This window comes from Leucoraja erinacea, chromosome 7, assembly GCF_028641065.1.
Source record: "Leucoraja erinacea ecotype New England chromosome 7, Leri_hhj_1, whole genome shotgun sequence".
In the NCBI taxonomy this organism is placed as follows: domain Eukaryota; kingdom Metazoa; phylum Chordata; class Chondrichthyes; order Rajiformes; family Rajidae; genus Leucoraja; species Leucoraja erinaceus.
Genome location: NC_073383.1, coordinates 13,705,644 through 13,717,876, shown reverse-complemented (window position 1 = coordinate 13,717,876; position 12,233 = coordinate 13,705,644). Strand labels below are relative to the sequence as shown.

Below are 12,233 nucleotides of genomic sequence, written 5' to 3'. Positions count from 1 at the left end.
CTGTGAAGCAAAGCCCCGTGCTCAGTTTTTGTACAGAGTTTGTACAGAGTTTGTAGGTCAATTGTTTTCTGTAAATAGTGGGATAACATGGAACTAGTGTATTGATGGTAGATGATTAGCATAAACTCAGTGGGCCGAAGGGCCTGTTTCCATGCCACATCACCTAAACTAAAACTTAAAAACTAACCAAGTTTGAAACAATCTACCAATAAAACAATCACTTATTTTCCCTACTTCTTATCTCACTTGAACTATGTTGGTTTGATCAAAGGTATTTATGATGTGAAATAAAATCAACAATTGTGGAAAAACTCAAGGTCTGTTGAATCAGTTGAATTTGAAAAAAAAAATTGTATCATTTTAGACCGTAAAATATTATGATACGATTGGGGAAAAAAAATGAAATGGAAATGTACATTTAAAAAAAATAATAATGTATGCTTCGTCATCTCTCCTATTTAGCTTGTTTGAAGATGAGATTATGTCTTATGTGCCACCTCATGCCTTACTTCACCCGAGTTATTGCCAGTCTCCACGTGCTTCCCCTGTGTCGTCACCTCAGAATTCCCCAGGTAAGGAAAAGATAACCTGAAAACAGTAATAAACTCCGGTGGAAAATGTAATTAAGAACAATCCTCTATTCAGCATGTTGTAATGATGTAGTTCCTGTCGAGCGATTTGTCAGTTGTGCGTGAAGGAACTGCTGATGCTGGTTTACACCGAAGATAGACGCAAAAAGCTGGAGTAACTCAGCGGGACTGGCAGCATCTCTGGAGAGAAGGAATGGATGACGTTTCGGGTCGAGACCCTTCTTCAGGCTTGCTGATTAGCGGCATGTTGGAGTGCGAAGCTAATCTCGATTGAGAACATTTTCAAAAAAGAAGTTGGAAAAAATCAAAGTGGGAAGTAACTAAATAAAAGGAGATGTAAAAAATCTGGAAATAAATTTTAGAAAGCCAGGACTAAGTTACAGTTAAGAATTAACTAATAAAGAATCTTAATTGCCTGGAGATTTACCTTATATATGACGGGGACACTATTACTGATTTGTGTAGAAGAAATTTTAATTCAAAGGAGTTGGGAAAATAATAGTTTTACATTCTACTTGAGGAAGGATAAAAGGATTTTCTGAAATGTGACAGCTGTCCAATTTCTGATATTTTTAATGAAATAATTCATATAATGAGTGCATAAGACTTCCCATGCTGGCTGCAAGGATTTACTTTCTTATTAATCTTTGGCCAGTTGTGGTTTCTCTAACAGTAAAAATGGGCAAACTCACTTCATAAAGTATTGTACAATTTATAGTATAGTTATTTATATATAGTATACTTATTTGTATATAGTACACTTGTCACTGACAGTATGCTTTATAGTATACGTATTTATCTGTTGTACACTTTATAGTTACTTTATTGTATACTTTAAATGCCAACAAATAGCCTTTATTAGGAGAGATTGATTTTTATCAGCCATCTTTTGTTTTGAGTGAAGTATTCAATACTCTTATTGGGAAGCACAGGGTCAGTTGTGCTGGATGGGATTTATTTAATTTGTGTAAAGGACCTGTCCCACTTTCACAACCTAATCCACGACCTTTTTTACTCGTGGACATTTTTCATCAGGCTATAAAAAACGCCCCGACTTACTTGATGCCACGAGTACCTACGACTAGCATCACGGCCTGCTACGACCTACCTACGACCTCGTGACGACCATGCTGCGAGTATGAGTCAAGGGCAAACTCGGCAGAGGTCGTGAATTAGGTCTTGAAAGTGGGACAGACCCGTAACACATTCTGCAAAACTGTTGCTCTTCCCATTACATTTTGTTTGGATTTGTCAGCATTCAATGGGTCACTTTTAATTCACATGAACAAAACCATAAAGCAATCCAGTAATTGGGACTGTTTGTTGGTCAACAGTCTTAAACATTATCTCTGCTTTTCTCTCTATAGTTGCAATTTCTCTCTGCTGCCGAGTATGTTTAGCATCTTCTATTCTTATTTCAGATTCCTTCCATTCACAATATTGTGCAAGGTTGTAACCTTTAATATTTTCATTTTTTCCCTTTCAGATGCTGTAAGAATTACTTACATTTCCGGCATTTGCTGATTTTTATTTTTCCTGAATTGCCTCATCTCTTGTTAGTTCTGTAAAATAATAGAATATAATGATAGGAAGAACTGACACTATTTTCACCTCGTCCTTGCAGCACAAGGCACTGGCTATTCCTTTCATCACTTTGACAGCTAAAGGCATCATGGCATTTAAACACAATTGATTTGGCGCAGTCTGTAAAAAAAACATGTGAGAAAATTAACCATTTAATCCCATTACTGCTTTTCCCCTTTCAAGCTCACTTTCATACTTTCAGATTGGCTGTGAGTGGAGTCATCCCTAACATCTGCAGCAGCAGAGTGGACGACAAAACACAAGAAAATTGGTAAACAACTAGTCACCGAGCCCCTCAAGCTGCCCTGCCATTCAACATGCGCATGGCTGATCTGTGCTGGTCTCAACTTTCTTTAGTGCCACTTCTCCATAACTGTCAATTACTTTTGATCGTTCAAAAATTTATCAATCTTCATCTTAAATATATCTAATGATCTGACGACTTCCACCCCGCTTGGGAGGCACGGTGGCGTAGTGGTAGAGTTGCTACCTCACAGTGCAAGAGACCCGGGTTTGATCCTGACTACATGCGCTGTCTGTATGAAGTTTGTATGTTCTCCCCAGTGACCATGTGGGTTTTCTCCGGGTGCTCTGGTTTCCCCCCACACTCCAAAGACGTGCAAGTATGTAGGTTAATTGGCTTTGGTAAAATTGTAATATTATCCCTAGTGTGCAGGATAGTGTTATAGTGTATGGGTGATTACTGCTAAACATACTCAGATGCCTGAACTGCCCGTTTCCGTACTGTACCTCTAAAGTCTAAAGAGAATTCCTAAGATTCACTGTCCACTGAGTGAAGAAATCTCTATGCGCCTCAGTTTTAAAGGACTGGCCCCTGACGACCAGTCTGTTGCTTCCTCATTACTTGATGGTGTGATCTTCTTCAGCCTCATTGAACTTGCCAAAAATAAAACAGAAAATGTCTGATGTTATTCAGCATCTTAAAGAGAAGCATATGTTAATTTCTGAGATCAGACCCTTTTTCAGCACAACATTGGAAGTGATTTAAAAAGTGTAATGGGATGTACAATAGCAATATCAGCTGTTAAACTTGCAATTGATGATAAGTTTCACATATGATAATGACAATGATAAGTTTCACTTGTTTTGGAACGCAGGCATGGGGATGATGAGGATCTTGAGTTTCAAACACTTTTTTTCTTACAGGCACCCAGAGAGCCAACGCCAGGGCTCCAGCTCCTTACAAGAGGGACTTTGAAGCTAAGCTCAGAAACTTCTACAGAAAGCTTGAAACAAAAGGCTACGGACAAGGCCCAGGAAAGTTAAAGTGAGTCAGTTGCAGGGAAAATTGAGAAAACAGTGCACTGAGCTGTGAATGTTGAAGTGTGAAGACAAATGGAGTGGTTGTCTTCAACTATGAAGCTGATGTGCTGTTTTTGACCAGTAGCTTGGGCCGAGTGAAAATTATTCTGATGTTTTACCGCTACAGAAAACCGAAGTTTCATAAAATCTTCGTCAATAGTGACATTAATAAGAAACCACATTCTTAGCTTTAATTTGAAGAACATGTTATTGTGTTCGACCCATCCTCATCCATTGGATGTACACTCCATTGTATCATCCAGAGATATGGCTTTATATTAGAGCTCTTGAAAACCCAGCTGGTACGATGTTGGGTAATTTGACCCAATGTTATCACCACAACCAGAAAAAATTCAGCAAATGTTGTATTAGTCGGGAATCCAGGAAATTGACTTGGGTGACCTGCACACTCTCATTTGAAGGTTTTGGTAAAACTGAGATTTGCATGGTTTGTACTAATATTGCATATTTTCAAATATAAATGTGCATTTTGATCATTTTTTACAATAAAGATTAATCATCAGAAGAGACCACTTGCTGGAAGATGCATTCAACCAAATTATGGGCTGCTCCAGGAAAGATCTTCAAAGAAATAAACTCTATGTCACCTTTGTTGGAGAGGAAGGGTGAGTATGTAGACAACTTAGCGTAACATTATTGGAATCATCTTTAAAATTGTATGCGGCCAGGATTTATATCATAGATATACTGGCAAATGACAAGTGGTTGGACCAAGGTAGTGTGAAGCAGTATCTACAAGGAGAAATCCTTGGAGAGATCTACAAGGACGCAGTGGTGGAGTTGCTGCCTTACAGTGCTTGCAGCGCCAGAGACCCGGGTTCAATCCCGACTACGGGTGCTGTCAGTACGGAGTTTGTACATTCTCCCCGTGACTGCGTGGGTTTTCTCTGAGATCTTTGGTTTCATCCCACATTCTAAAGACGTACTGGTTTGTAGATTAATTGACTTGGTATAAGTGTAAATTGTCCCTAGTGTGTGTAGGATAGTGTAAATATGCAGGGATCGCTGGTCGGTGAGAACTCTGTGTGCCGAAGGACTTGTTTCTGCACTGTATCTCTAAACTAAACAAAACTAAATTAAAGGTACACAAAAATGCTGGAGAAACTCAGCGGGTGCAGCAGCATCTATGGAGCGAAGGAAATAGGTGACGTTTCGGGCCGAAACCCTTCTTCAAACTAAATTAAATGCAGGATAAAAACTTAGGGAGGGAATTTCAAAAATTGGAGCTCGGGCAACTGAAGGCTTGGCTGCTAGTAGTCAAGTGATTGGTGCTGCAGTAGTTCAAGTTGACTAGAATTATGGAACCACAGATATGGTGGTGCACTGTACAGTGCTGAGGGGAGAAAACGTTTGAGGGATTTGAAAACTAGAACATTGTAAAATTGAGATGCAGCTCAGTTGGAGTTAATGTGGGTCAATGAGCACAGTCATAGATGATCAGGATGTAATGCAGGACAGATAATTGGCACTGTTTTAGTTGACCTTAAGTTTACCACGGATAAAATGATGAAGATAGACACAAAAAGCTGCAGTAACTCAGCGGGTCAGGCAGCATCTCTGGAGAAAAGTAATCGGTGACATTTCAGGCTGAGACCCTTCTTCAGACTGAGTCAGGGGAAAGGGAAACGGGAGATAGAGACGGTGAAATAGAGAGATATAGAACAAATGAATGAAAGATATGCAAAACATAACGATGATCAAGGAAAGATCGAGCACACCATGATCCATTGTTGGCTGTGGGCTAGGTATTAACGTGGGCTCCACATTTCCTTGATCATCGTTACTTTTTGTGTAATTAACCACGTTACTTTTATGTCCATGTAATAAGTTGCGAATCTTTCTGTTCCTTTCAGGCTGGATTACAGCGGCCCCTCCCGAGAGTTCTTTTTTCTGGTGTCGAGAGAACTCTTCAATCCGTATTACGGCTTGTTTGAATACTCTGCTAATGATACCTACACTGTGCAAATCAGCCCGATGTCTGCATTTGTCGACAATCACCATGAATGGTAGGCATTCCTCTCTGCAATTATGCAAAAAGTTGTGTTGAAATTCAAGCTAGATCGCAAAACATTTTTTGTTAGTGTGATAACTATAATGGAGAAGGAGGAAATCTGGGTTTAAAAAAAATAATTTGTTACAATTGGATGACATGCTGCCAATGGAGGTGTTAGAATCAGATACAATTACTACATTTGAGACATTAGAACAAACAATAAGAAAGGCATCGAAGGATGTGGTCCTAATGCGGGCAAATGAGATTTGAGTCGAAGGATAAAAAGCTCAACATATGTAGGAAAGACCTGCAGATGCTCGTTTAAATTGAAGATAGACACAAAATGCTGGAGTAACTCAGCGGGACAGGCAGCATCTCTGAAGAGAAGGAATGGGTGATGTTTCGAGTCGAGATGCTCATTTCTATACCATGTACAACTCTGTGTAAAGTTATTGTGGGGAAGTGAGAACACATCTGCAATGCTACATATCTTTGGTATTTTGCAAAATAATTAACCTAATATTCCCTAAAGTTTGAACCATGGATGTATTCTCAAAATTCTTTCAAGCTCAACCAACCAAGATAGTCTTATATCAGATTGTCATAAAAATAATTGTTCGTGACAAGAATTCCTTGATATTTTATTGAGATTTGAAAAGCTGAAATGAAAAGAAATTGTACAAGAGAAAGGATAATGAAAATGGGAAATTAATGGCTTAATATGCTAAGTCACTGATTTACCCAATGCTCTAATATCCTCATTAGACTTGAATATCCTTATTGACAGACTGAAATTTAATTGCAAAATATGTAATTTTTGTTTAAAACCATTGGTGAACAAGATGGACTCTAGGTGAAACTCTGCACAAAGAGTTGGAATCAGACAAAATCAATGGGCATTGGCTTGATTGTTCAACATTGTGCAAGTTGCTACAAATGAGATGACACTGGATATAATTAAAGATAGACTCAAAATGCTGGAATAACTCAGCGGGACAGGCAGCATCTCTGGGGAGAAGGAATGGGTGACGTTTCAGGTCGAGACCCTTCTTCAGACAGAAGCGTCACTAATCTCTTCTCTCCAGAGAAGCTGCCTGTCCCATTGAGTTACTCCAGCATTTTGTGTCTATCTTCGATTTAAACCAGGATCTGCAGTTCGGTCCTACACATACTGGATATAATTATGTTTAAGAAGGAACTGCAGATGCTGGAAAATCGAAGGTAGACAAAAATGCTGGAGAAACTCAGCGTGTGAGGCACCATCTATGGAGCGAAGGAAATAGGCAACGTTTCGGGCCAAAACCCTTCATCAGACTGATGTAAGGGTGGGGGGGCTGAGGGAGAGCTGAGATGGGGAGGAGAAAGTAAGGACTACCTGAAATTAGAGGTCAATGTTCATACCTCTGGGGTGAAAACTGCGTAGGCTTGGCGATCGCTTCGCCGAACACTTCCGCTGCGTTTGCAATAACCAACCTGATCTCCCGATGGCTCAGCACTTCAACTACCCCTCCCATTCCGAATCCGACCTTTCTGTCCTCGGCCTCTTCCATGGCCAGAGTGAGGACCACCGTAAATTGGAGGAGCAGCACCTCATATTTCGCTTGGGCAGTTTGCACACCAGCGGTATGAACATTGACCTCTAATTTCAGGTAATCCTTACTTTCTCCTCCCCTTCTCAGCTCTCCCTTAGCCCACTTTCTCCACCTCTTCCTTTCTTCTTCCCGCCCCCCTCCCCCAACCCTCACATCAGTCTGAAGAAGGGCTTCGGCCCGCAACGTTGTCTATTTCCTTCGCTCCATAGACGCTGCCTCACAGGCGGAGTTTCTCCTGGATATAATGATGTTGGTTGCAATATATTGGAGCAAGCTCATGACCAGGCAGGCCTAATTGTGCCCAGAACTGATAGGTGCGAATCACCAAGATAAATATCCAAAAAAAGCTAACAATAATAATAAAAAAACGAAGAAAAATAATATGGTCGCTGGAAACGGACCCACCTGCCATTATGTTTGCCAGAGACTGAGATTACCTTCACTGATCTCTGGCGTTTGTGGTCTCTTTCATCTGCCATTGATTTTCAGTATTGGCAAAGGTGTTTGACAAGCTGAAACATTTAAAACCTTCGTGAAGATCATAGATCTGATCACTGTCCTGTTCTATTTCCCTTGTTGGTACAAGCCCCCTTTGTCCAGCTGTAGCGCCTGGACAAGGTCAGGAAAAGGCCAGACGTCAGGCAGGTTCAAACGGTAATTTTTAATGACACAGCGAGAACACACACACCCCCGAGAGGGACCTCGGGAAACCCTGTGGCAGACCAACGCCCCTATCCCTCAATAGCCGAGGGGTATGACCCAAGGAGTGGCCTAACCCTCACAGACCGCCACAGGACCCCCCACCCCCCCAAGTACCTGAGGCATGAAGCGGACCGGAGGGCGTACCCGGCGGCCAGCCCGGGTGCACACCTCCCCCTGGCACAGGAACAGGCAACTGACCAACAGGTGCAGGGGACGGAGTAGCCAGAGGAGGAGGTACCCTAGACACAGAGCGCCCTCGCTTACGGGGCCACGCTACCAGCACCGGCTGATCAATGTCAATATGCGCCGGCTTCAGCCGCGCAACCTAAACAGTCTCACACCGCCACAAAGCATTGCTTTACTGCAACCTGCCTGGTTTTATAGTCCAAACTGCTGATGATGCAAATAAAGGTGGACCAGCACATTCCGTGTTGCTTACACTGGAGATTCATGTAGATGTTAAAGTAAATGAGAACTGATTTAAAACCCGAGGACATAAATTACCACTCTAAATTAGAGCAATTATAAGACAGTCTGAGAGGTCATCATAAGATAATTTGATAAAAACAATTTACAATGGCAAGAGACTCCATAATTTGGCATTAATGTACTTTCCGAAAGGAACAAAGAGAAAGCCTGGTCATATTCCATTTTGATGAAAAGCCCATGAAAATCCAGAAACATCTTTAAAGGCGAAATGGACATGTATATCTTGAAAAAATAATGAGAAGACTGGAATATTGGAGTCTGCTATATAGATAGTCTATATCTCTCGTTTCCCTTATCCCTAACCTGAAGAAGGGTCTTGACTCGAAACGTCATCCATTCCTTCTCTCCAGAGATGCTGCCTGGCCCGCTGAGTTACTCCAGCTTTTTGTATCTATCTTCGGAATATTGGAGTGCTTACTTAGCAAACATATAATGGTGGCTTTTTTATTACCAGTAATATCCTTGTTTGTGTGGGCTTTGGCATATGCAGCCCTGGTTTCGTTGTTCGTGTATAGTGAGGTTAATGAAAACAAACATTTTGCTCCTGGTGCCTAAAAGTGTTTCAGTAAAAAAGCTGCAATGATTCAAGAACTAGGTGTGACCACCAGAGGGCACCTTAACACTACTGTATTGTAATTGTTTTAAACTGAAGCAGATTCAGGGAGAGGCAGAACTATTAAGCAAAATGCTGCATCATATTCTGCAGCTTCCCTGATGCATGTAATGGTTGCCTGAATAATTGCCTTCTTAAGAATCAAAAACAAATGCCTTTGCCTTTGGTAAAGTTATTTAAGACCAAAAATGTTGATTGGCTAGTATCCCATCCCAAATTGATACTACTATATATTTAGTGTTGCTGACTGGATTTCCAGGTTTTTAAGCATTAATTTAAAAAAAATGAATTTTCTGTTGACGTTATCACTGATTATCACATATTAGGGTTTGCAGATTTTAATTAATGGTATGTTTTAGTTATTTGTGTAAGAAATTATTAATCACTTACAATTCTGGCCTTAATGTACATAAAATATTGTCTTAAGACATATTTGATTTTGCTCAAGGTGACTGATCCACCATCATCACACCTGCGTATAATTTCTTATTTACCTCACGTTAACTCAAATATTTTATTGATGTGGAAGTCAGCAATGTTGTAAAACAGTTTATATTTTAAAGGAGGTTTTTTATCAGGGGACCACAAAAGGATATTCATTATGAGTATTGGTATCGATTTATTATTGTCATGTGTACTAAGATACAGTGAAAAGCATTGTTTGCCTGTCATCCAGTCAAATCATACTATACATGAGTATCATCTAGCCATGCACAAGTAATACAGGGAATGCAAAGAGAAAAATACCAGAGTGCAGAATATAGTGTTACAGTGGTATAGCATTACAGTTACAAAGAAAGAATGCCAAGTGCACAGTGAGGTAGGTTGGAAGATCAGGAATGCACCCTAGCTTATGAGAGGACCATTTCACTAGTCTGATAACACTCGGGAAGAAGTTGTTCCTGAATCTGGTGTCACGTGTTTTGAGTCTTTAGTTTCATCTGTCTGATGGGAAAATGAAGAAGAGGGAATGATCGGGTGAAAATGGTCCTTGATTTTGTTGGCTGCTTTCCTGAGGCAGCATGAAGTGTTGATGGAGTCAATCTGAGGGCGGTTGGTCTGTGTGGTGGACAGGACTAAATGGATAATTCTCTGCAATTTCTTATTTGAGCAAAGCTATTGCCAAACCAAGCTGTGATTCATCCTGATGGGATGTTTTCTGTGGTGCATCTGTAGAAGTTGGTAAGAGTCATTGGAGACATGCCAAACATCTTTAGTTTTCTTAGGAAGTAGAGGTGTTAGTGTGCTGTCTTGGCCATAGCTTCAATATGAGCGCTGTAGGACAAATTGTCGGTGATGTTGACAATATGATATGATAGAACTTTGTTTATCCAAGGAGCAAAATTGATCAAAATTTCCATGAGCTGTGGCTGAATGGTGAATATGTTGCTGCACTCATAATCTGAAGGGTTAGACCACTGATGCAGAGAAGGTACTTTGAGAACTGGAATACTGTTGATATTAATAAAAGAGATTGGTATCACTAAAGGGAGCAATGAAACTTTTCAGATTATTTTGAGAAAATAACTGCTGGACAGATGAGGTGTGGCCTTGAAGAAACTTATTCACACTACCTGGCCTGGCCACATGTGGCTCCAGTCCTGCTCATTTTGGTTGACTTTAAAACTTCTTACTGGTGGCTCACCATCATATTCTCAATGTGTGAGTTTGTTTAAGGCATAGACCCATTCCAGTATATTGTACAGTGGAAGCAACAGACTATTGCACTAATGTGAATACCAATCTGTAAGTTGTTAATGTTCAAGTATCATATCTTGATATTAATTTCCACAAGGTAGGATAAATATGTTAGTGCAAGCAGCTATTCCTTGATGCAAACCACCTTTGGGCTTGCCCCCTCCTACATTAAAACTCTTCTCACCCACCACTCCACCTCCAGGTCCCTCAGATCGGCCGACTTGGGGCTGCTGAATATCCCGCGGTCTAGGCATAAGCTTAGGGGCGACCGCACCTTTGCGGTTGCAGCTCCTAGACTGTGGAACAGCATCCCTCTTCCCCTCAGAACTGCCCCCTCCATCGACTCCTTTAAGTCAAGACTAAAAACTTATCTATACTCCCAAGCCTTTCCTGACGTCCACTGAGCGAGGTATATATGTATGTAGTTTGTTTGTTTATACTATTCGTATAACAAATGTAAAGCACTTTGGCCAACAAGAGTTGTTTTTTAAATGTGCTGTATAAATAAATGTGACTTGACTTGATTGCCCTGACACCGTCAAGTTCTTCGTACCAGCCACAAACTCAGAGCATGTTGTGACTTTGGTCACATTACCTTCATCACCCTGGTCTACAGCATCACAGGACTTCATGTTGCCTTGCGAGGATGTTACTGCACTGCTAACTCCAAACTCGTTGCCATATTCTAACATTGGCCGAATAGTGTTCAGGAAACTCCGCCTGCAATCACTGCAATGTAATCCACAGCAAATCAGCTACTTGCCATTATTCTTGAAGCTGCTGCCACCGGGCTATGGCCCGTCTCCAAAGTCAATGTAAGACCATCTGCCTGATTCCTCTTTCTTTTGATCAACATGCTCACCATTTTTAAAGTTAGCATGTAAGAACAGTCAAAATGGGTATCGTTCAATGTTTGTTACTGCTGTGATTTTATAAAAAAACTGAGTCTATTAATAGCCAGACAGAGCGTGCTGACAAATAATTCATTTATATGCTGCAAAACATCTGCTAAGTTCACATAATATGTGTTTATATTCTGGTTTGAGAGTGCTATTACTCAGTGATAAGTCTCATTTCCAGTTATGCACTGTTTTATGTTACCAGAATGGATCCTGTGGTTCCTTTACATCACAAAAACCTAATAGTTCATCATTGTTTTTGAAGGGGCCATTATAATTTAACCATGAGCTTGGTAGATAAAAGCCTGTATGAGGTGTCAAAACAAGACCCTTCAAAACATTTTTTACATGCATTTCAGTAATTTACAATAATTTACAATGATAAAATTAACAAATTTGAGTGAAGTGTTTTTAAAGGAAAGAAAGTTAGAATTACTTAGAGATAAAATCCTAGTTTATGGGCCAGGCAATTGGAAGCACAGCTGTGTTAGAAGTGCAACCTGGTGCCTATGGAGCCAGTACGACTTTTGTTGGTCTCTGAGGGGCTGTCCCACTGCGGCGACTTAATCCTGCGAAATCAGAAGAGTTTGACCCTCGACTCGTACACGCAGCATGGTCGACACGAGGTCCGAGGAGGCCTTTGTAACTCTCCATCATGCTTGAGTGTAGTCCCCGCGTACTCGAGACCTCAGCTAGGATGTGGCGTATTTTTCAACATGCTGAAAAATG

The 12,233-nt window shown here is 40.7% G+C and overlaps 1 protein-coding gene across 2 annotated transcripts in view; it reads left to right on the top strand.

The window, feature by feature from the left end:
* The window catches only part of LOC129698656 (E3 ubiquitin-protein ligase HECW2-like), a 313,116-nt gene that overhangs the window by 248,638 nt on the left and 52,245 nt on the right, over nucleotides 1-12,233 (top strand). For both annotated transcript variants that reach the window (XM_055637791.1, XM_055637792.1), the window contains exons 18-21: nucleotides 463-572; nucleotides 3,342-3,462; nucleotides 4,010-4,123; nucleotides 5,372-5,524. In XM_055637791.1, the coding sequence (XP_055493766.1) occupies nucleotides 463-572; nucleotides 3,342-3,462; nucleotides 4,010-4,123; nucleotides 5,372-5,524 (498 nt within the window). The remainder of the gene's footprint in view (nucleotides 1-462; nucleotides 573-3,341; nucleotides 3,463-4,009; nucleotides 4,124-5,371; nucleotides 5,525-12,233) is intronic.